Genomic DNA, 23,609 nt, shown 5'->3' with positions numbered 1-23,609 from the left:
TTAAACAGTGCATTTTAATATTTACAATAATCCTGAAAGATTATTTCAATTCTTCAAATATTCAAAATACAACAAAAACTGTATGGCACTAATTTTTTTTTTTTTTTTACTATAGTATCACTACATTTCTCAGTTAAATATTTCATATATATGAGCATAAAAGTATAAATACATCTTTTGCCAAACGTTTATCCAACAGAAAACTGGTTATAACTGCTAGTGGTTAATTCTTGAGAATAATTATTTGGAAATTTTGTTGAAATGTCAGCACCGCCAAGTGAATGTTATAAGTAATTACAAATGAGCAAGTCAATATTTTGAAAAACATTTTCTGGAATATTTTAATAACTGGAAAGCCCTGTATATGTCATTCTGGCCCATTTCAAGAACACACACATTAGTAATTCTCCAACTTTTTGTACTCAAGCTTTACTTAGAAATTACCAATGGCCATGCTGCACTATTATTTATAACATATAAAAAAATTCATTTTAGTATTGGTAGCAAATGATGCAAAAATATACCACGTCAATTGGGAGGGGGGGGAGACTATCTACATCATCTCTCCATCCCCCTCTGAAAATTTGCCTAATCCTTCCATAATTTATTCAAACTACCCACTTCCACAGCACGAGATGAAAGTTTGTTCTAACAATTAATTACTTGCTGAAAACTTTTCTATCCAGCAATTGGATGATTATCTAAAACTGGTAAGAGCAAGTTTAATATAAAACAACTCTTACTTGAAAAGCCATATCAATAGAATACTAGAAACAAAAACAGAGTAACAAGGGCAGTGTTATTTGAGTAATCTACCAATCTGTCAGGAAAAAAAAAAAAAAAAAACGAAAAACCCATAATATGGAAAATGACAGTTTCATCTTAATCAACAGTTCTATTAATAATCTGCAACTTAACAGATGGTGTTTTATAGAGAGCTGCTCAAACCAGGTGTCAATATTATTATTTTTTAATTAAATTATTGAATAAGTGTAATTTTTTCTTTAAATTAAAGCCATTACAAATGAGTGTCTAGTTTATAAAATTACAAATAAAGACAAGAAAACAGAATTGCAAACTTTTAATAATAATAACAACCAGAATTATACAAGTTGTCTATAACTGTTTATGTCACTGGTATAAACTTGACTCAGAATCAGGTACTTAAAGATAAAAAGAAAAGTGAAAAATATAAAATAAAGATATGTAGTACATGAAAGGGGGAGGAAAGTTTATAACTAAATAATTTAAATAATTTTGTGCAATATGAAAAACAGGTAGTTATCAAGAATCAAGATATGTGCGGTGCAGAGATAGATATATATATATATATATATCTAAAAAAAAAAAAAATGGAATGGCTGGAAAATAATAGAATCAAGCTTAATATTGAAGTGAGAAACAAGATTAATTCTTTAAAATATTAAGAAAGAGGAGAATTGCATGGTCGTGGCGATTTTTCTTCTTTTGGCCCTAAAAAAAGTAAGAATATTTACCGTACTTTGGCTATATACTGTATTATTTATAATTTGACAGATTCATTTTTATGTCATCTATTCTTTTTTTTTTTTTAATGAATAAAGCATACCTCAAAAGAAAAACTTACCTGAAAGCATATTATTTGGTTCTTCTAAGTTCCTTAAATTGACAAAACAATTCTTTATCACTTTCCACTTCATAATTTCTGCGTTAAAAAAAAAATAAAGGATTTGCTTTAGCATGAATTACTAAAATATTTTCCATGAGTAAATGAAAGATATTACCTTATAACATATATTCATCAAAATACAGCCATACCTCACTTTATGCAATCCTATTTCACACAGATTCGTTACAGTGCGAATCCTGCTAAACTCTGCAAGCAAACCAGTTTCAATAAGTTAAAACTAAATAAATCAGACCATATTAATTTTCAGCTAATTGGCATTAACATCCACAAAACGTTGCATTTAGTCTATCAGCATATTATAAATAAATACCATCTTGTGTTGCTATCTACGTTGTCATTAATAGCTAATCGAACTTGATAAATTATTTACTAATGCTTTTTAATTATAAAACTTTAACAAAGATAACTGTAAATATCACTCCTAAATGAGTAGGAAGTGATAATTCTCAAAGTGAAGCAAAAATCCACCACAAAAGCATCACTGTAGGGTTAAAGTTTTAAAGCATATAGAATCAGGGCATGGGTACTACCATAGTGAGATACATATTTGGCCTTAATGAATCATCACAAGGATGACTGTGAAAAATAATATACATCATAGTCTACTACTAAATTCACTCGTTTTAAGAATTAGCTTTATAAAGTGGGTCAACATGAGGTAATAACAAGAAAAGTTCTTTGTGAACAACTGTTCCTTGTAAATTCTGGCTTGAACCCTTTTTTGAACAGAATATCAATAACAAAGTGTGCATCTCTGCTGTCAGGAAATCTGTTAACAAAGGTATCATCATCTGCTGTGAAGAAATCCTGTGTGACTGGAAGAGGCAATTCATATGACACCATCTTATGTATAGCCACAGATAAGAACGTTATGCCTGGAGGTCAAATAGCAATCAGTTATGTCTAAATTCATTAATAAAATGTTAACAAGGCATGTATATGTTAGTAATACATTTGTTATTATTTCACTTTTCTGCATATGAATTTTTGAAGATCTGTTGCATAAAGCAAGATATGACTGTTTTTCACAAATAATTTAAATTTGTACCTACCTGCCATTGTTAAATTCTCCAAAGCAACAAAACAAGCTTTTATTCTCTTTTCCATTTTCTTTTTCTAAATAAAAAAATAATAAAATAAACCTTTAATTTTTCTTTCCCAACAACTAAGAAGTTAATTTGATCTACATTAAATTACTAATATATATATATTTGAAATGAGGGTGAGGAAAAAACCAACAATGCATAAATTAAAGGAATAGATTATGCTGCTTTAGATTATTAAAACTGCATCATGAAATCTATGTTCTTCCACTTATTTTCTGTGGATTATGACCCATGGATGACTTGCCTATGCTATTTGACTACTCCACTAATTAAACACAACAAATAGGATAGAATAAAATAATAATTAGCTTATAATAAATTTCAAAAAAAAATTAAGGACAGAGGAAAATACAGAGATAATAAAAGAAAACAGTACAATGGAAAGCAAAGTGACCACACTAAATTTTATGTAAGAAAAAGATATGATTACCTGAAATTCTGAGTTTATAAGAATGGCATAGACAGGGTTCATATTTATGTAAGTAAGCAATTGAGCTGTGTCCTATGAGTATATCTCATAGGGCACAGTACAATTGGCTGAACACAGAACAGGCCTGAGGTTCCATTTTTATATGTGAAAGATGGAGCTTTGGCACTTCACAAAGTATTAAAAGGATCAAACTTATTATCGTCACATTATTATTTATTACTGCATCAGGCACTCTATGCTTGCAGGGTGCACTCCGTGTGCACTGTAACCTCAGCGACATGCTTTTAGATACAAGGGATACTGCATATTCATCATTCACCAAATTGTGAATGCCAATACATAGATACTAAGCTATTATCATTATACACTATGTGCCCAAGTTGTTCCAATCCTCTAGAGTCTGGAGGATGCATAAAAAAAATCAGAACTAGGCACACTGGTGAGCAAACTTCACAAATCACATTTTTTGGGATAAACAGCATGAAATGGTCGAAAATAGAAAACTTTAAAAATTTATTGTTAATTCTGGCAACTATATGAGATCTCATATAGTGCCAAAATCAAGAATAAATTTCAAAAAAAAAAAAAAAAAAATTTGAATATAACAGTTGTCATAAAAAAAAAAAAACCCCACTATTTCCCTGACTACCTTAAGGTTAACTTTTGAGTGAAAGTGAAAGCAAAGTAAAAGTGAAATGAAACTATGTAAATATAACACACGGTATGTGCTTTTTCTCTAAGATAGAGCCATAAAGAATTTTTTATGGCTATACTTCTCAAATGAGAAAATAATGATGTAGCTGGGGTGCAATACCAAATTTTAGTGAGACTGCTTAAATTCTCACTTTTTTGAAAATTCACACAAAATAAACTTTTTTTCTGTTACTAGTTGATTCTTTACACTAGCACACCCATTTGATGATAAAAGTGAACAACCATTTTGCAATAAAAGGTTAAGTTACATAAGGAAGAGAGGAAAATAATTACATACATTACCACAAAGAAATTCTAATGACAAGATTTTTTTTAATACAAACTATATCAATGATAATAATTGTAAACCTTAATTTTTTTCTTAACTTTAAGTTAGAAAAAAAATTAAGTACACTTAGTACTGGTCTGATATTATCGCACAACTACAAAAGTATATGCAGAACAAATGAAATTGATGACAACATAAGCAGACTAGTGTAAAGCTGACATCTATCAATTATGGTTTGAACTGATTACATCAAAAAACATAACATACAACTTCCATGAAAGTGAGGAGAGAACAGATTCCACAATAATGCACTTTTACTCGGATTACTGCAAAAACAACTCTGATCATGAGGCAGTTTTATGTGCCTGGTACACTACATTTCAGATTAGCTTGATCTGTCATCTCTAGGATGAAAAAATCTAGGGGAAAGTGCATTTTCTGTTCTTCAAGTTTAAGATAGCTATACATACCAGATGAAGAATCCTGACAGTTTTTCAGTGGTCAAGGAAATTAAGAAAGACTTGTTTTTTGTCTACTCCTTTTAGTTGATTTCAAGAAGTTTTGAAACATGTTCAAGTGAAACTTATCTTACAGGCAATCACCAAATTTTTTGTTCAAAACTATGTTAATTTATCTATTTTTTTTTAACAAGAAAGAAGTCATAACTTGGATTCACGTATACGTAAACAAATATTCTCATTCATAAACAGAAGGTATGATGGAGGTGCATTTAGACCTAGCATTATGTATTATAACTTTTGAAATTAATGTAAACTTTGGGAAATATGCCAGTATTTCACATATCATTCAATTCAAACTGGTCAATCTAAGTGAAATGTTGCAATTGGTCAGCTTTAAGTTTTCATCTTCTTGTAAAGGTATCCTGATAGAACTAATAATTTTTTATATCAGAACCTGTATTTACTTTTATTACATTACAACTGTTTGATTGAAGTGATATGTTGGTTAATTAGTTGTGCACAGGTTTGCAGAATCCAATAAAAAGTACTGACACTTACTTTTATGGTCTGCCAGATGAAATGGCTGTTCACCCTTACCTTAACATAAATGCAATATTATGAAGAAAAAAGTTAGGCTTTCACGGTGAATTTTTCCCTTCTCTCAATGGGAATTCTTTATTTCAATTAAGCTTCTAGATTCCATTCAGAAGAGGGCAGTTAGGTTAATTCATGAGTCATCTCTAACAGTCTCTCCACTTGCTGTCTCATAGACACTGTTTCTGCTGCATGCCTTTCCTACAGATACTTCCATGGGCACTGTTCTTCTGAATTGGCTTCTATAATTCCTGCTCTCTCTTTCAAAACATGTGCGGCCACCAGCCAACATCCATTTACTGTCCAACTTCAAACTCAACAGCACCAACTTTTCATCTTCCTCATTTATTCATTCAAATGCCGTTTTTCTGGAACAACCTTCGTTTCATAAGTATTTCCTGAAAATTACAGTCTACAGAAGTTCAAGTCTAATGTCAACAAATATCTTCTTTCATCTTCTCAACCCCCAACCCAAGCACGGGACTAAGTACTATAGGTTCTAATACCTCTCGTGTTTGGGGTTAAAAAAGAAAAAAAAGCTATACAAAATATAAACCTGTTTAACTTACAGTAGAGAATGAAATTATCAGCATGCCATAATAAATATGAACAATTTGTTTAAAACATTGATATTTATATATCCAGGTACTGACAAAAAACATTTAGCATAGGCAAATGTGATGTAAGAAAGCAAGCTTATACGTCAGCCAAAAAAAAAAAAAAACCCCATTTCACCCATCCATTTGCTCCAAAAGTTTGTCCACTTCTTCCTTGAATTTATTTAAAATATCAACTTCCACAATGACAGATGGAATTTTGTTCCAACAATCAACAACCAGCTGGCTAAGGCAAATTTCCACACATGTATTTGGCAACTGCCTTAACTCAAGTTTAGTTTATGCTCCTTCAGGTTTGTAATCTGAGCAAGAGGAAGAATCCCATCAGCATTGAGCATGCTCAATCCATTTAAGGCCTTATACACCTTAATCCGATCACCTCGCAGGAGCCTAGTCTCCAGATGCTACAATTTGCAGAACTTAAGCCTTTCTTCATAAGAAGATCCCCTTTGTTCACCTCACCAGTCTTGCTGCCTTTCTCTGTACTTGTTCTAGCAACTCTACATTCCTTCCTAAAATAAGGCTTCCAGACTTGTATGCAGAACTCAAGGTGTGGCCCAACCATTGCCTCGTAGAACAGGATAATCACATCCTTGTCCCTGCTAGAAAAATTCCTATATATCATTGACAAGACTCCATGATCTACTCTGGCAGCCCATCTGCCCTGCTCAGCAAACTTCACATCTGACTGCACAATTAATCCCAGGTCTCTTTCATTCTCTACTATTCTGAGTGTAACACTGCACAGTTGGTACATTGCTCTGGGATTACTGCTACTCATATGCAGTACTTTACATTTGTCAATGTTACAATTCAGTTGCCATTTCTTAGCCCATCTGCCCAAATTTTCTAGATCCTGTTGCAGAAGCATACTGTAATTACTGCCATTAACAACCCTGCCAACCTTTGAATCATGTACAAACTTCAACATTAAGCTTGATATACCTTCAACAATATCATTAATAAATATACAAAACAATGAGCCCAACACCCTGGGGAACACCACTAATAACATTAGTCCACAAAGAGCAGTGTCCATTGATTACCACTCTGTCTTCTCCCACTCAGCCATTCTTTTATCCATTGTTGCAACTTGCCCTTAATGCCATACTGCTCAAATTTGTATAGTAAATCTTCCATGTGGAACAGTATCAGAAGCTTTTCTGAAATCCAAGTATATAACAAAATAATTTTTTGCTCCCAGTTCCTTTGTGACCATGGCATATTATCCAATTAAACTGTTCAGACAAGACTTCCCCTTAACAAATCCATGCTGTATCTGAATTATTACTGCAGTCTTGTCTAGATGATCCTGCAATGTTTCTTTAACCAGTGACTCCATTATTTTCCCCAGAACAGAAGTTAAACTAACAGGTCTGTAATTACTCAACTGCTTAGGATGCTCTAACCAACATTTTAGGCTGTTTAGGGTAAAAAACACAAAAACAATTAAAGCCATGAGATTACAGTACATACTATGTCTGGATATTGTGTATAGTCTACACTGATTTTCTTGTAGGGGACGAGAGACAAGATGCCCTAACTGTATTAAGAGTACAGTCAGTTAACTGTACTCTAATAACGGAAAGGGAAAAAAAACAAGGAGAGACTTTTAGATAATTCATTTGGTCTACAATGGGAATTAGACCTTCAAACAGGGATAAAGGGCAAATGCACTATACTGTAATGAATGATAAGCTGAACAGAGAAGAGGTGGTGGTGATGATGGTGATGATGATGATGAAATCCATAATCATAAACAATAGCAATATTATGCTGATATAGCCATTAAACTGCAATATTTTAGAGAGAATAAACTTTTCAGTAATAATATTAAAATAATGTCTATACATCATAAATGGGTACTTTTATCTTCGAATTTAGCAGAATTAAAGTCCTTTGCTTATTTATACTGTCAAAAAAAAAAAAAAAAAAGTTCTAATAAACAAGAGTGCAAGTTTGAATACTAGTTCTCAAAGCTGATATTTTATTCAATTCAATTAAAGAGAACTTTACAATTTCCTGTTAATTATTTCTGTAATTTGAATATAGTGAATTAGTTCCCACACTGTATGATATCTGGATTCAAATATCATAAAGACTAATGATTTGTTGTGTACCAAATCTGTGCAAAATTTGGGTAAGGATTCAGCATGTGTTGAAGGGGAAACTTATTCCTACCACTGTTAATTGTAGCATCAGCATGCACTTTGAATGATGCAGTTCATGGAAAGGACCCTATAGTATATGGTGAGCATAATAATAAAGTAATGGCATATGTGAAAGATGGCAGCACACAATAGGGTGTCCCCTGTCTCATATATAGTAGACACTCTACAAGAATTATATCTTAATAACTACTACTGTTAATCATTTGTGTTCAGTCTTCTATAAGTGGTTGCTTTCTTATTGGGACTGCAATCCTATAGCTGACTATAAGGAATGAAATTTTGTCCTCTATAACAGTGGTTCTCAACTGGTGTGCCCAAAACTGTTAGTGTGCTGCAAAATAAATTAAGCACAAATTTTAAAAATTGTATGAAAAATAACAAAAATGTATTCCTATGAACTACCTGTTTGTTATGAGTTAGTGCCAGCCAGGAATAAAGAGAATACAAGTCCAAGGAATTTCTGCGGGAACACCTCTTTGGTGGCATGGTTCATCATCATCAGCCATTTTCAATCCACTGCAGGATGAAGGCTTCTCCAGCAACTTTCCAGTTCCTTCTGTTTTGAGCACTGGCCATCCATTTACTACCCAAAAACTCATGAATTTCATCTATCCATCTCCGCCTTTGTCTTCCAGGTTTTCTTGGTTATCATTTCTTTATAACCTCTTAGTGGCATGGTTATCATTTCTTTATAACCTCTTTCTAGCTGTCACTTTGCTTTTCCATAATGCCTCAGGATTTCTATCCTCAAGAGAACAGCATTAGAAGGGAACAGTGAATACAGCAGAAATTTCACAGAGTGGTGCCCATGATGGGAACACCCAAACAAAGTCTATATGTTGTTGTTTGATTTTTAGGAGGATTAGCAACTAAGGCCATATTGCTCCGGGAATATGCAGTGGTCATTCCCTGACCTCTCTGCATCCTCCGTATTTGGTGGTGATGGGCTCGAACCCCGGTCTAATCAAGAAGCTTGTGCTACGCACTGCTGCTCCTTCCCACCTGGCTACAGAGGCACCAACAAAGTCTATTCAGTCCAATAATGCCTGCAAATAATTATTACAATGGGTATTATATTGCAATACCTTCCCTATGGTGCCAGCTGCCTGAGTGAAAGTGCTATCTAGCAATTTATGCCTTTTAGCCAGTTCACTTAAGAGAAATAAAAAAATTCTCAGACTGTTTTGCTCGGTGAATTGCAGAATATAATCAGTGTTTGAGTATATTTGTATAATTACATAAAGCATTTTGGCAGCTTATTTTTTATAATTTAATTGTTATTTTTCGTTCTTTAGTCACCCTAAAAGTAAAATGGAAAATTTTATTAGATGTGAAGGAGAATACTGCAACAAGGTTTAAATTGGAAGGCCCACAAGTGATCAAAACCAGCTTGATTTGTGCAGGAACATGCAACTGAAGAGGCACAAAGTTACTTGAAGTACATGGACAGTTATTTAAGTTTTGAATTTTCTTCGTGTGAAGAGGACTGTGCTCTACCTCTGGGTGCTGTTTGTGGTGAAAAATTTTCCAACAATGTTCCTAGCAAATTGAAGAGAAATTTAGTCTCTAGATATGTGAATCTTTGGGATAAAGATTTTAGCTATTTCGAAAGATTACTTGGGAAAAAAAGAAAAAAAGAAAAAAGCAAACTATTTTGAGAAAAGAATACAAATTTCTGAAAAAGCTCAGATTGCTTCTTATTGAGTAGCAAAAATCATTGCATTGAACAAGAAACCACACAACATAGCTGAGTTCCTTATTTTTCCAACTTGTTTGATTTTTCAGGGCATTTTTTGGTACTGAGGTTGAAAAAGAAATTGCTAAAATACTCCTATTGGATGACACTATTTGAAGAAGAATAATCAAAATATCTTCTAACATCAAAGAACAAGGCAAAAAAAAAAAAAAATCAGATTTTGAATTACAAGTGGATGAGTCTATTGATATTAGTGGCAAAGCTCAACTTCTTCTCCTTCTTTGTCTTCATCTTTTCCCACGTTATATGGGGTTGGCATTCAATGTTCCCAATTCACACAAAGCTCAACTACTAGCCTTTATTCATTTTATTTGTGGAACCGAAAAATTCAGTTCTTATGCTACAATGAGCTTAAAGAACACAGCAGAGGTAACGACATTTTTGACTTTGGCTGACTACTTAGAAAAATTGGAACTTTCATGGAAGTCATGTGTGAGTGTTTGTACCAATGGTGCTCCATCAACGATAGGGTCCATTAAAAGTTATATTTCATTTGAAGAAAAAGAAAATCCGAATGCAATGTTTACTCACTGCTTTCTGCACAGAGGTCCTTGTTGGAAGAACATAATGCAACGAGTTGAAATAAGTATTAGATCAGGATGTATTAATGATAAATTACAGTACATTAAATCAAGACCATCAAAAACCAGTCTCTTCAATCAGCTTTGAAGTGCCACAGATGCTGAGTATGAATGTTTAATTTTGCATACAGAAGCAAGGTGGCTGTCAAGGGGAAAGGAATTGTTTCACATCTATGAACTAAATGATGAATTGAAAGTTTTTTTTTTTTTTTTCAATCAGAAGAGAAGAATTTTTATGAATATCCAAATAATGAGCTATGGTGTGCAAAGCTAGCTTATCTAGTGGAAATATTCATTCATTTGAACAGCTTGAATACTAGTATGCAAGGATGGCAATGATAACATTCTTAATTCTACAGACAAGCTATGAGTATTTAAGAAAAACCTGTTGATTTGGTTGAACAGAGCAAGAAGGGGAAATCTTGATATGTTCCCATTAACACTTGAAACCAATAAAAAAGGTATCACTGCTCTTAAAACTGATCACTTACAACCATCCTTCCTCGATCTCCCTGCAGGTGCCTGGTCTCGAGATGCTACAATTTGTAGAACTGAATCCTATCTAGGTAAATGCACCCTTTTACCAGAAAGGGCAAAGATACTGTAATTCAGTGAGACTGCAATGGGTTGTTCATATTCTTGAAAAGTTTTAGCACATGGGCTACCAAAGCCATAGTAGTAGTATTAGTAGTAGTAATGGTGAATGATACAAGAAAGCAAGCTTATATAGCATAAGCCAAAAAAAAAAAACCCCAACAGTTAACCCATTCGTACCATACAAGAATGTCTAGTTCTGCCTTGAATTTATTCAACCCATCCACTTCCACAACAACAGATGGAAGCCTGTTCCAACAATCAACCACATGCTGGCTGAAGGCAAACTTCTGCATATCTATCTTGCAACCATCCTTCAACTTGAATTTATGTCCCCTCATGTGTGTAGTCTCAGCAAGTGTAAGAAAACTATAAACATTCAGCTTACTCAATCCATTCAAGGCATTAAACACCTCAATCAGATCTCCATGCAGGTGCCTGGTCACAAGACGCTCTAATTTTCAGAACTGAAGCCTTTCTAGATAAGAGCACCCTTTTGTTCCCTTCATCAATCTGGTTGCCCTTCTCTGCATCCATTCCAGCAGATCTACATCCTACCTAAAGTGAGGCCTCCTGACCTGTATACAGTTCTCATTATTATTATTATTGGTTTCTTTAATTAACTTTAATTCAATGTTTTTTAATTGAGTTTAGCAAATATAAGAGATTCATAGATCATTATTTTCAAATTAGCAACAGAGTTAAAAAAAAAAATTATTTATTTTTTTTATAATTGGGGTATTTAAATAAAGGGGTATCTTTTACCCCAGGGGCTAACACATCTGGTGAGTATGGGCTTGGCACACCCAGGGTCCTGAGCTGGATATCATCATTCTTCTCTTTTTTGGTGATTTCCTTCTACTTCTCTCCCTTTCTCTCTCTCTCTGGGTCACAGGGTAAATCAAATTTTTTTTTGGCTGGTGCAGCATAAGTCTCAGGCTTCCTTGCACCATATCGCTAATAATAATAATCTCACATATGCCATGTGAGTGTCTTTGTTAAATTGAGGGTGTGAGTGACAAAAGGTTAAAACTCCTTAATAATATTAAATCTGATATCGCCAGTATGTCAGACAAGTATGGATAAGCACTCAGTACAACTTATCTGCTGATCGAGAAGGAAACCAGCTTCTTCAAACTGCTTAACTAAATTCCAAACAGCACTTTTTGTTGGTGCATTACATAATGTTAAACTGTACACAATTTTCTCAGTATTTTAACCACAGAATTTATATTTTTGTAGTGCTCGTTCACAATGAAAACTTTGAGGTATACTGACGTGTTTGTGATTAAAATTATATAGTTCCTAAGCCATGAATATAAATTTTAAACCTGCACCTGGAGTATTTTAAATTTTCAGTTTAAGATTGAAGGGATTAGAAAAATATATACAACTAAAATGCCTCAATAAATAAAAAAATTCAATATGTGGTTCATTCAGCTGTTTTGCACAGTAGAATCTAAATGGTGTGCACAGCATGTTCAGCAGACTTTAACCCTGTAGGTTTCTACTTGAATCGCTACTGGTTGTTTCTGTTGTTGTTTTGGGTATTTTCTGATGCATCAACTGCTTTGGGTCATAGTGTGCCATAGAACTACTGAAGTGGCATTGTGAATCACAGTAATACACAATAAAAGTGACTTGCCACATGAGGGCACAATGTGGCACTAAGTTCTATGGACAACTAGCAGTGGTGTGGATCCCATTTGTAATATTCAGGTGTAAGTAGCATGGCATCATTTTGAGTACCTACTGTAATGCTCCTGTCATCAAGTTAAAGTAAATTAGGTTAGATGCATGTTAAATACCAAATCAACCAAGACATCAGTATATTGTGTCTGTAATTGCAAATATTTTCATCGGTTTGTTGGACAACAAAATCATGTGACTTTTGCCTGAGACAGACTAACTTGGCCAAGCTGAGAAAGTCCATAAAAATTCCTTGCATCATTGACAGGATTCAAGTTCAGGCCTTTTCCACCCAGTTTGGGAAGATGGTGATTAAAATGGTATAGTAATTAAAAATGAATAACCACTATGCTACCTGCAAGAGCAAAAATATGAATATCTTAGGACAGGCAATACTGTAAGGCAGTTTTCACATCTTATAATGTATATCCAATTTCATTGGCCATGTTTCATTTTGTTACCACAGCATACAAGAATTTCCCTGTACATATTTAGAGCCATATGGCAAAATCTCCTCATTTGATTGAATATAATATCTCTCAGACTGGTATTATTCAAAATAAATGCCTTCAAATAGCCACAAAGTTATCTCTAAAGGTCACTTTCAAAGAAACCATTTCTACACAACAGAAAACTATTTTTCAATTTCAGTATATAAGCAAAGGATTAATTCTGGTAAAATTATAAATTTTCAAATCATTCCTAAATGAATTTATATATACGAAAGTTCCTTAGAGCTCTAAGATATCAATAACTAGTAGATACTCTTTCAATGTCAGCATATGACTGATTCTTTGAAAGCCACCTCTTTCTGTTCTTGAGTGGAGAAACTTTTGCCCCTATTGATGATGTCATCTTCCCGATAGGCCACAATTATGGTGAAACAGCTGTCAAGAAGTTCAAAGTACTGATTACTTGAGCAAATACATTATGATCCTTTATGCAAACTAAAATTTATGAAATCAAATCAAATATACATATACTTATCAAATCTGAACCTCAGAATTCTAAATATCTATATGATATTAAATTTTATCTTTCAAAACCTCACATCACCATAACAACTGTAGCGATAATATGCAGTTACAGGTCATTACTCCTTCCACAATTAATGTGAAAATTGGTCAAACTTTGCTGTGATACAAAGATGGTAATAGTCGTTAATGACAATAATCAGGATATGCTACTTCAAGATCAGAAAAATGGCAATTGATGTTTAATATTGATAAATGCAAGGTACTGCATTTGTACAGCAGTAATTCTGGAATAATATACCATTGGGTGATGCCAAACTCAAGGTCATTGATAAGGAAAAAATCTAGGAATAACTGTAGAGTCTGATGTGAAGTTCTCTGAGCAGTGCAATCAGCGTGGTAAAACAGCTAGCTCATGGGGATTATATCAATGATATAAAGGAGTTTTGTCAGCAGGCACAAAAAGGTGATTACGGGGATTTTTTGATGCATCAACCACTTTGGTCATAGTGCATTGTATAAGGTAATGGTTACGTTTCACCTGAAATACAGGTTTGGAAACTTCATTTTAGGAAGGACATGGATCTGTTGGAAAGGGTGCAGGGATAAGTGACAAAATTAATTAGTGGGTACAAAAGAGCACCCTAACCAAAAACAATTAGGGTTCTGTAAAGTGCTGTATCTAGAAACTAGGAATCTGCATGGCGATTAATTGGGGTGTATAGTTTTAAAAGGGGCTAAGTAAACTAAGCACCGATGGCATCTTTGCTCTTTCTCAGATGATACACCTAAGGGTGCATAAGTTTCAGAATATATAGAGAAATGTGCATTCAGATAGAGAATAATTAGTTGTTGGAGTAAACTTCCATCTGATGTTATGGAAGTGGAGAGTTTGAATAAATTTAAGGGATTAATAGAAGGAATGGGCAAATGAAGATTTTTTTTTTTTGGCTAGTACTGTATAATTTTATTATTATATATTTTTTTTAATTAAAAAAATTTTTTTTTTTTTTTTTTACTGTATAAGCTTTACTTCCATGCACCACGTTGCTAATATTAATAAGGTACTAATACCATAACAAACACAATGTTGGATAAATAATTACGGTATGTCAGAATCTTAAATACAGATACCATTTCATGTAATCATCCTGAATATTTCCCATAAAGGGGGCTGGCTGGTTAATACCATATCTATCACAAGTTAAAAATATTGGAATGGTCTCTAGTTATAAAGATCAGTTGCAATGAGTACATACCAGACTGGTGCTGTTTGCAGTATAACATTAAAAATCACATGTCATGCAAAATAACATGAAAAAAATTTAATAAACATGCTAACAAAACATGTGGAGGATATAAGTGGTAAGTGATAACAAATGCCCCTAAATTTATCTACTTTTTTTATGGTAACTTCAAACACAAAGCATTACTGGAACCTTTAAGAAACAACAGAACATGCATGCAAACTGTCATAATTAGCATTAGCAGAGGCATATGATGCAAGAAAGCAAGCTTATGCAGCATCAGTCAAAAAAAACAAAAAAACATCCCATTTTATCCTTCCATTCGTTCCAAATTGCCTGTCCAGCTCAGCCTTAAATTTATTTAGGCCATCAACTTCCACAACAAAAGATGCAAGTCTGTTCCACAAATCAACTACCCACTGGCTAAAGGCAAATTTCCACACATCTGTTCCACAACTGTTTTTCCTCCATGTCACTTCCATGTGACATGGTAAATGCTTCCAAATTTCCATCCCACCTTACTGTTGCCTTGTTTCCTTGAAGGAATAGTATTAGTTCACCCAAAACCGCAGTTTAGTCTGCTCTTGAATAATATCATGGTAGACAGGGGCTATTTATATAAGAAATGACTGTTTACTTGCCTACAGACAATGTACAAAAAGTGACATAATATCATGACAAGTCGGCAAGGAGTTTCAGCTGTTTTAAGCTAAGTGCAAAGTAAACTAACGACATAAAGCATTGATATTAAATTATCACTATCCAGTCTTCTTTTAACTTTAACAACATTTCTATTAACTAATTTGGAAGAAGATTGATTCATTGATTTGCTGTATTATGGTGCATTGGCAGCAACAGCCATTATATGTTAAGTCCAAGATTAATATAACCAAAATTGGAAGATAGTGTTCCAAATCCAGCAACAGATCTACTGCTAGGATTTGGGTGTTTACTGTTTCAACACTACAGGAACATGAAATCGTAGTAATAGAGTAAATTCACAAGAGAAGGTAATATAAAGAAGCCCACACACACACTTTTGTGAAACTGTGGTACCAAAAAATCTGGCTGCCCTTAATAATTAATTCAATATGTATACAGTTACAATGAATATATAAACTCTTCTGGCTTTGGCTGAATTGAGAACTTTTTTTATCCCCTTTTTCTTACAAATTAATTAACAAACATATTGGCAAAATCAAAATAAAACAAGTGGTCACACATACTCAAAAACAAAATTCTTAAAACAATGGTATTCCAGCCTTCATTCCTTCCCCCCTTCAGTAGCTACCACTTCAATGCTCAACCAGTCAGTAGACAAATCCAACACAAAGGAGGAAGTGAAAACATACAGCTACAGGCAATTGCACTGTTAATGCAGTTAGAACAGTCCAAAGTAACCAACAAATGCAGGTAGGTGATGGCTTTCCCCCAGCCATTTTAGCATGAGCCACCAATTACAGCTAGTCTATTTACCTTTAATCTATTATCACTCTGAAGATATGCAGGCAGGAATCAGGTGAAATGCTTGAAGTTATATTTAGTGATATTAATCTGTCATACATTATCAAACCCATTTCTGAATATGTTTGTTCAAAATATTGGCCTCAAATTTTGCACCTACGAGGAATCATATATCACTTGAATTCTCAATTGGGAATCAAGTTTATGCTGTTAACACAAACTTGAGTTAATTTTTAAATAAGAAATTAATTGATGTGTTTGTGCAAATTATTGACACCATAAATCTGGATGTTATAAACATGACAATAATAGCTGAAACAGTTGAATAATGGATTTTGAATTTCATAGGTTTGTATGTGATCAAATCCAGAAATTTTTTTCTTTCCAACTATTCCTTGATTCCTTTGAAAGAAAAAATGAACCAAGCGATACAAATGAGAAATATATTTTAAAAATAATGTCACCAGGAAGGGAATTTAGTGATTGAATAAACTAAAACTGAAATGATAACTGGAATCTTATTTTTTGACCTTTATAACCAGCCAAACTCCATGGAATTTTATCCATTTGGATTACATATATCACAAAAAAGTCAATCATGCAGAATCTGGCATACTCTGGGTAGAGAAAAATTACTACTGTGCAAGTGTGTTGTAGAAATATACTGTGTGTAATCATAGTACTAACTCTTAGCATTTATAACACATTCTCAAATATATTTGAATACAGTCGATGTTTCAAAAACATCTATTACCAAATTAAATTATCACAAGGCAGCACACTAACTTTTACCTGACAGTACACCAGATTTATCTCCAGGGGCTCACATTTGGTGAGTATGGGCTTGGCACACCCAGGGTCCTGAGATGGATATCATCATTCTTCTCTTTCTTCGTGATTCCCTTCTACTTCTCTCTCTCTCAGTAATTCAGAATTTTTTTTTTTTTTTTTTGCCTGGTGCAGCATAAGCTTTGGGCTTCCTTGCACCATATGGCTGAATAATAATAATAATTTGGTTAAATTGTGTACTCTAATATTTTCAAAATACATGCAATATGTATATAGCATGTATTTTGAAAGTTATTTAATAAATATATTTTAAAGTTATTTAAAAAGTGTGAAACATTTTGTCAATGATTTCAATCACTTCTTGCATTATGAATAAGGAACTTTGAAGTTTATTGTTATTACAACGCAACTTTACTTCAGGTGCAACCTCGTAACGTCTATATTAATTTTTATGCAATTTTTCATTATTTCATGAATATTTCATTATTTCATTTATATGTTTGAAAAGTCACAGTACTGTACACAGAGCAGTTATGAAAACTGTATACCCTATGCAGCAATTCTGGTTTTACGGTTTCCTTCAAGGAACAAAGGATAAACTATATGCAGGTTATCTTGCTGCTGAATTAATGTTTAAATCCACACTTATATACACAGCTATTACTATAGCATATAAAAGATTTATTACTGCAATAAATTTATATTGAAGAAAACTGGATACAATAGCTGCCTTTAGTCTGAATTCAGTTAGTTACAGCCATGGCAAATAGAGTGCTTTGTTAGAATGGGAGATAAAAGTTATTGCAGGTGGAAAAAAGATGTTGATAGTAAGCAGATTACAAAAAAAATTGGAAAAATACAGGTATATAAAATTTTAAAAGTGAAAGAGAAAATACAAAGTGACTAAATGGTAGTTGATCTCTAAAATATAATGAAAGAAAACTGGAAGATGACAAGTGAAATTGTGAGAACAGCTTGTGAGTGCAAGAAAGTAACAAACTCCTGGGTGAATAGTACAACAACGTGCTACGTAAGATAAGGAACATATGAGGCGTGGCAATAAGGCTCCCAGACCGATACTGTTTTTGTAGTTCAAACTGCCTTGAAAAGAAGGCACAGACTGTGCAACAGGCTGCCGGGATGGCAAATAACAACCAATTTTGTCACTAGCGTTAAAGTTCCATGTCGTGCTGTGTCTCGTGGCAATTAATGTTAAATAAAAAATGAGATACAGCTGCAAAATCAGCAATGCAAAATGTGAAACGGAATACTGCATGCACATGCAAATTGTGAGCATTACTGCTGAGAGAATTTATTTTTAAAATGTACACTGTCTATCACAGATGACTATACTTTGACATATTGCTGTTGTGCATTACAAAATTGTCTAATGTTTCATTAGTAAACATTAATTATGACTGATTTCTTTAAATACTTTTAACCATAAATGTTAACCATATGTTTTACTTACGAAACCAACTGTGATGGATTATACAGATTATAGGTGATTAAAAATCCCAACAGTGTCAATGATTATTTGTTGTTATACAGTCAACCTAACCAACATCTAACAAAACTGAAAAAAGTATCTTACAAAAGACATGTGTAACATGAAATTTTCATATAACTTTTAAATAAAGTAGTACTCTTAGAGGGGGAAAAAAAAAAAAAAAAACAGCACTACTTGGCATTTCGTGAATAGCATATCACACAATGAATCAAGGTTCATAAATTATTGAAAGCTTCACATGATCATATATGTTAAGTGGAAAAAAAAAAAAAGGGGAGATAGAGTGATAGAAGGTAACAACAAAAAAAGTAAAATAAAGAGATAACAAAATTGTTTTTTGTTACCTTCTATCCCCCCTTTATCACTCTCTATCTTAATCTTTTTTTTTTTTTTCACTTTATTGTCCATGCTCTACATAGGTTTAGCATTTGCTGCTTTTGACTGCACTAGACAACTTCCTCTCTTTTTTCCATTTTTCTGACTTCTTGTTTCCACTTCCTTATTCTATTCAAAATATATAAATACAGCAGACTGCTAATATAACGGCACATTGAAATTGAATGTTTAAATACAGCACAGATGTTTTGCAGTGCTGAAAAAATAAAATGCCAAGTCACGTGATTACTGTTTGAATTCTGTTTGCCATTTGAATTCTGTAGTGATATCACAGATTTAACACTGTTTTACATTTATTTTAAATTAAAACTCCCTAACTATGGCTCCTAAAGTTAATAAACCTCATAAAAAGAAGAACATTAAAGCTTAGTGACAAACTTGATATAATCCAATAGTTCGATTATATCAATAATTCTCTGTTCAATTTGCCTGTTTTGTTGACAAAAAACCCCAGTTTCTGGAGAAAAAACCTTGTTATCTACACCCAATACCAACTAATTCAGCCAAGGAGTGAAAAAAGCCCATAAAAGATCTTTGTGTCATTGACGGGATTTGCAGGCAGGCCTTTTCGACCCGGTGTGGGAAGCACGGTGACGATACCACTGTGCTACCCGCACAGGCTAAACTTGATATAATGAAGAAAATAGAACAGGACATAAGAAGGAATGTATTAATGGAAGAATATAACATTGGATCATGAACATGTTTGTTTTTTATGTGCAGTTCTTCCTAAATAATAGAGGGAAGTTTGTTCCAGCAATCAACCACTCCCTGGCTAAAGGCAAATTTCTGCACATCTATTCTGCAACTGTCTTTCCTCAATTTGAATTTATGCCCCCTCAAGTGCATAATCTGAGCAAGAGGAAGAATCCCATCAGCACTGAGCTTGTTCAAACCATTCAAAGCCTTATATACCTCAATCAGATCATCTCACAGGTGCCTAGTCTCCAAAAGCCACAATTTGCAGAACTTAAGGCTTTCTTGGTAAGAGCAACCCTTCGTTACCCTCACCAATCTCATTGCCCTTCTCTATACTCATTTCGGCAGCTCTACATCCTTACTAAAACGAAGCCTCCAGACCTGTATGCAGTACTCAAGGTGTGGCCTGTCCACCGACTTATACAAAGGGATAATCACCTCCTTATCCATGCTAGTAAAGTTTCTGTATATCATTGAAAAGACCCCATGACCTGCTCTGGCAGCCTCTCTGTACTGCTTGAAAAACTTCATATTTGACAGCACAATTACCCCCAGATCTTTTTCTTTCTCCACTACCCTGAGTGTAGTACCACACAGTTGGTACATTACGCTGAGGTTACTGCTACTCATATGTAGTACTTTGCATTTGTCAATATTAAACTTCAGTTGCCCAACTTTTCTAGATCCTGTTGCAGCAGTGTGCCATCATTATTCACCCCAGGGGCTCACATCTGGTGAGTATGGGCTTGGATCACCAGGGTCCTAAGCTGGATTCATCATTCTTTTCTTTCTTGGTGATTCCTTTCCACTTTTTAGTAATAATAATTATTATTATTGTCATTAATAAACAACCCTACCAACCTTTGTATAATCTGCAAACTTGGACATTAAGCCTAATATACCTTCATCAATATCATTAATAATAAAAAACAATGATTCCAATATAGAGGGATGTGAATGATAGCAGTAATAATGATCTGAAAGGCACTGAATTACACAAACTTCATGAATATGTCAGCAGAAAATTATGTCAATGTTGATGTTAACAGTTAAGGATAAATCCCTATATGAAAATTTAAAAAAAATCATTCAGCACTCATCAATCAATCCACAATGAAGATACCTTTCAAAAGCTGCATGAGTAATCCAATATAATGATGCAGTGGGCAAAAAAGGATGTTTTTTGGGGGTTTGCAAATTGAAAGCAATATATCAGTAAAATATACCAAAAAAATTAAAATACTGGGAAAAGCGAGAAAAACCCTTAAAAATGCTTTCAATAAGTGTAGTGTAGACACACTGTACTTGACTGTTCTGAATACAGACTAAGGAAAAACTGTCTGTACGCTTCAGTAACGATATAATGTATACAGTGCATTTCTGAAGAATATAATGGATAAAATTTAATAAATACACTGGGTAGCTGAAGGTTAACTGTTAGTTAACAGTAAGTACAGTTAAATTAATACTTAACCAAAATGGAAAATTATTCAGTTTCCTGACATTGTTTTTATGAAAAAGGACATTCAGATTCACTGTGCAAGAGTATCTCATAAATTTTAATGGTAACCAGAAAGAAATGGTAACCAGAAAGTTATATATTCATAAAACTGATATCATATAATAATCAATTCTTTTTTTTTTTATGCTTATACAGCAATTTACTTCCAATTAATTTATTTTTCGTCACTTTAAAAGACTGAAAATGTGACCTGCTGCACTGAAAACTGACACAAGTGGAGGTGAGGATAACAACCAAAGTACTCCAGAAGGGCCTCTTTCCATGACCAGTGCTATGGCAGTCTCTTTGGGATATATCGCCTCTCTCATATGTTACTGCTAAGAAGTGGGCATCTAAATTCAAGTATGCTAGAGTTAGTTGAAGACGATATTCAACCAGGGAGGCCTTCCAATATCATCACTCCAAAAGCCAGCACCAGTATGTCTACAAACTCATGTGTGACTGCCAACTGATGACCAGCAGACTACTAAGGCTGTGAGCCTACCAAAACAATGGATTAAATTGCAACAGACCATATGGGATAAGAACGGTTTCTGATCACTGGTTCCAAAACACTTGAGCACTGAACAGAAGTAGTCAGATGCAATGTGCCAAGAAAAAATCTGGACCTGTTCATGGCAGCTCCAGAGTAATTCCTATGCCATTTAATAAGTTGATTAAAAAGAGTGGAAATACTCCATTCCCCCACCCCCCACCAAACACAAAAAAAAAAAAAAAAAAAAAACCATACGATGGCAAGCTTGTTTCTTTGGTTAGAAAAGTTATGGCATTAGTATTTTGTGATATCAAAGCAGTACAGCTGGTTGATTTCCTTGACATTAGAATTTACCAAACAGATTTGAAATGGCCAAAGGGTCAAACCAGAGCAGATTAATGACCGCCTGATTCAACTACGAAATGAAATCATAAGAACAATGGAAACACCGAATACATGACAAAAGTGGATGTGTGAATGAATCGTGCATGCATTGTTGCCATGGCTGGAAACAGTTACCCTGAGAGAGAGAAAAGTAGAAGGGAATCACCAAGAAAAAGAATGATAATATCCAGCTCAGGATCCTGGGTGTGCCAAGCCCATACTCACCAGATGTGAGCCCCTCGGGTTCATTCACTTGATCTGGCTCCTCTATTTTCTAATCTCAAGATAAGCAGGTTATGATAATATTGAAAATTTCCAATATAGGGAACAGTTCACAGGACAAATCTCTGAAAATGAAAAGACTTATCATTTCTGACTTTGATAGATATATAGAATTTACCAAACAGATTTGAAGAAGTGTGTTGCATAGAAACCGAAAATGAGAATGGCTAAAAGAATACTAGAATCAGACCTATGGGATTATGCATTATAAGCTTGATTTAATAAAGATCATCTGGTAATTTGTGAAGATGAAAATATGAATTTAACAGATTACACACCTATAAGAGGTATTAAGAAAGGTCACAACGAACTTTCAGTATATATCATGTAAGAAGCTTGTGAGCGTAAGAAACCAGAAGGCAAAAGAAAATAGTGGAAAGGAATAAGATATGGTGATCAGAAGATAACATGAAAGAATTTAAATAGCATTAGCAGAGGCAAATGATGCAAGAAAGCAAGCTTATACAGCATCAGCCAACCCCCCCCCATTTCACCCATCCATTCACTCCAAAAGTTTATCTAGTTCTACCTTGAACTTATTTAAGTTGTTGACCTCTGCTACAGCAGATGGAAGTTTGTTCCAACTATCAACCACCTGCTGGCTAAAAGCAAATTTCTGCACACCTATTCTACAATTGTCTTTCCTCAATTTGAATTTGTCCCCTCAGGTGAGTAATCTGTGCAAAAGGAACTTTTCTTGGTAACAGCAACCCTTTGTTCCACTCACCAATCTCGCTGCCCTTCTCTGTATTCATTCCAGCAGCTCCACACCTTTCCTACAATGCCTTCAGAACTCAAGTGTGGACTGACCATTGCCTTATACAAGGGGACAATCATCCCCTTATCCCTGCTAGCAAAATTCCTGTATATCATTGATGCGACACCATGAGCCACTCTTGCTGCCTGTCTGCACTGCTAAGAAAATTTCATATCTGACTGCACAATTACCCACAAGTCCTTTTGACTCTCCACTACCCTGAGTGTAATACACACACAGTTGGTACAGTACCCTGGGGTTACTGCTACCCATATGCAGTACTTTTACATTTGTCAATTTTAAACTTCAGCTGCCACCTCTTAGCCCATCTGCTCAACTTTTTCAGATCCTGTTGCAGTAGTATACTATCATTACTGTCATTAACAACCCTGCCAACCTTCGTATCATCTGAAAACTTAGACATTAACCCTGATATACCTTAATATCATTGATAAATACC

The 23,609-nt window shown here is 34.1% G+C and overlaps 1 protein-coding gene across 1 annotated transcript in view; it reads right to left on the bottom strand.

Annotated features, from left to right (window-relative positions):
• Window positions 1-1,331: 1,331 nt before the first annotated feature.
• Window positions 1,332-23,609, bottom strand: part of LOC150079868 (uncharacterized) — a 33,173-nt gene continuing 10,895 nt past the window's right edge. Inside the window, exons 3-6 of the mRNA XM_090383262.1 lie at window positions 13,456-13,537; window positions 2,722-2,785; window positions 1,607-1,684; window positions 1,332-1,473 (exon numbers count right to left, since the gene is read on the bottom strand). Of these exons, the coding sequence (XP_090239388.1) occupies window positions 1,424-1,473; window positions 1,607-1,684; window positions 2,722-2,785; window positions 13,456-13,537 (274 nt within the window). The 3' untranslated portion in view covers window positions 1,332-1,423. The remainder of the gene's footprint in view (window positions 1,474-1,606; window positions 1,685-2,721; window positions 2,786-13,455; window positions 13,538-23,609) is intronic.

The sequence above is a fragment of the Mastigoproctus giganteus genome, chromosome 10, assembly GCF_048544385.1.
Source record: "Mastigoproctus giganteus isolate SK-2022 chromosome 10, ASM4854438v1, whole genome shotgun sequence".
NCBI lineage: Eukaryota > Metazoa > Arthropoda > Arachnida > Uropygi > Thelyphonidae > Mastigoproctus > Mastigoproctus giganteus.
The sequence above is the reverse complement of the archived record's forward strand: the minus strand, read 5'-3'. Positions and strand labels throughout refer to the sequence as shown.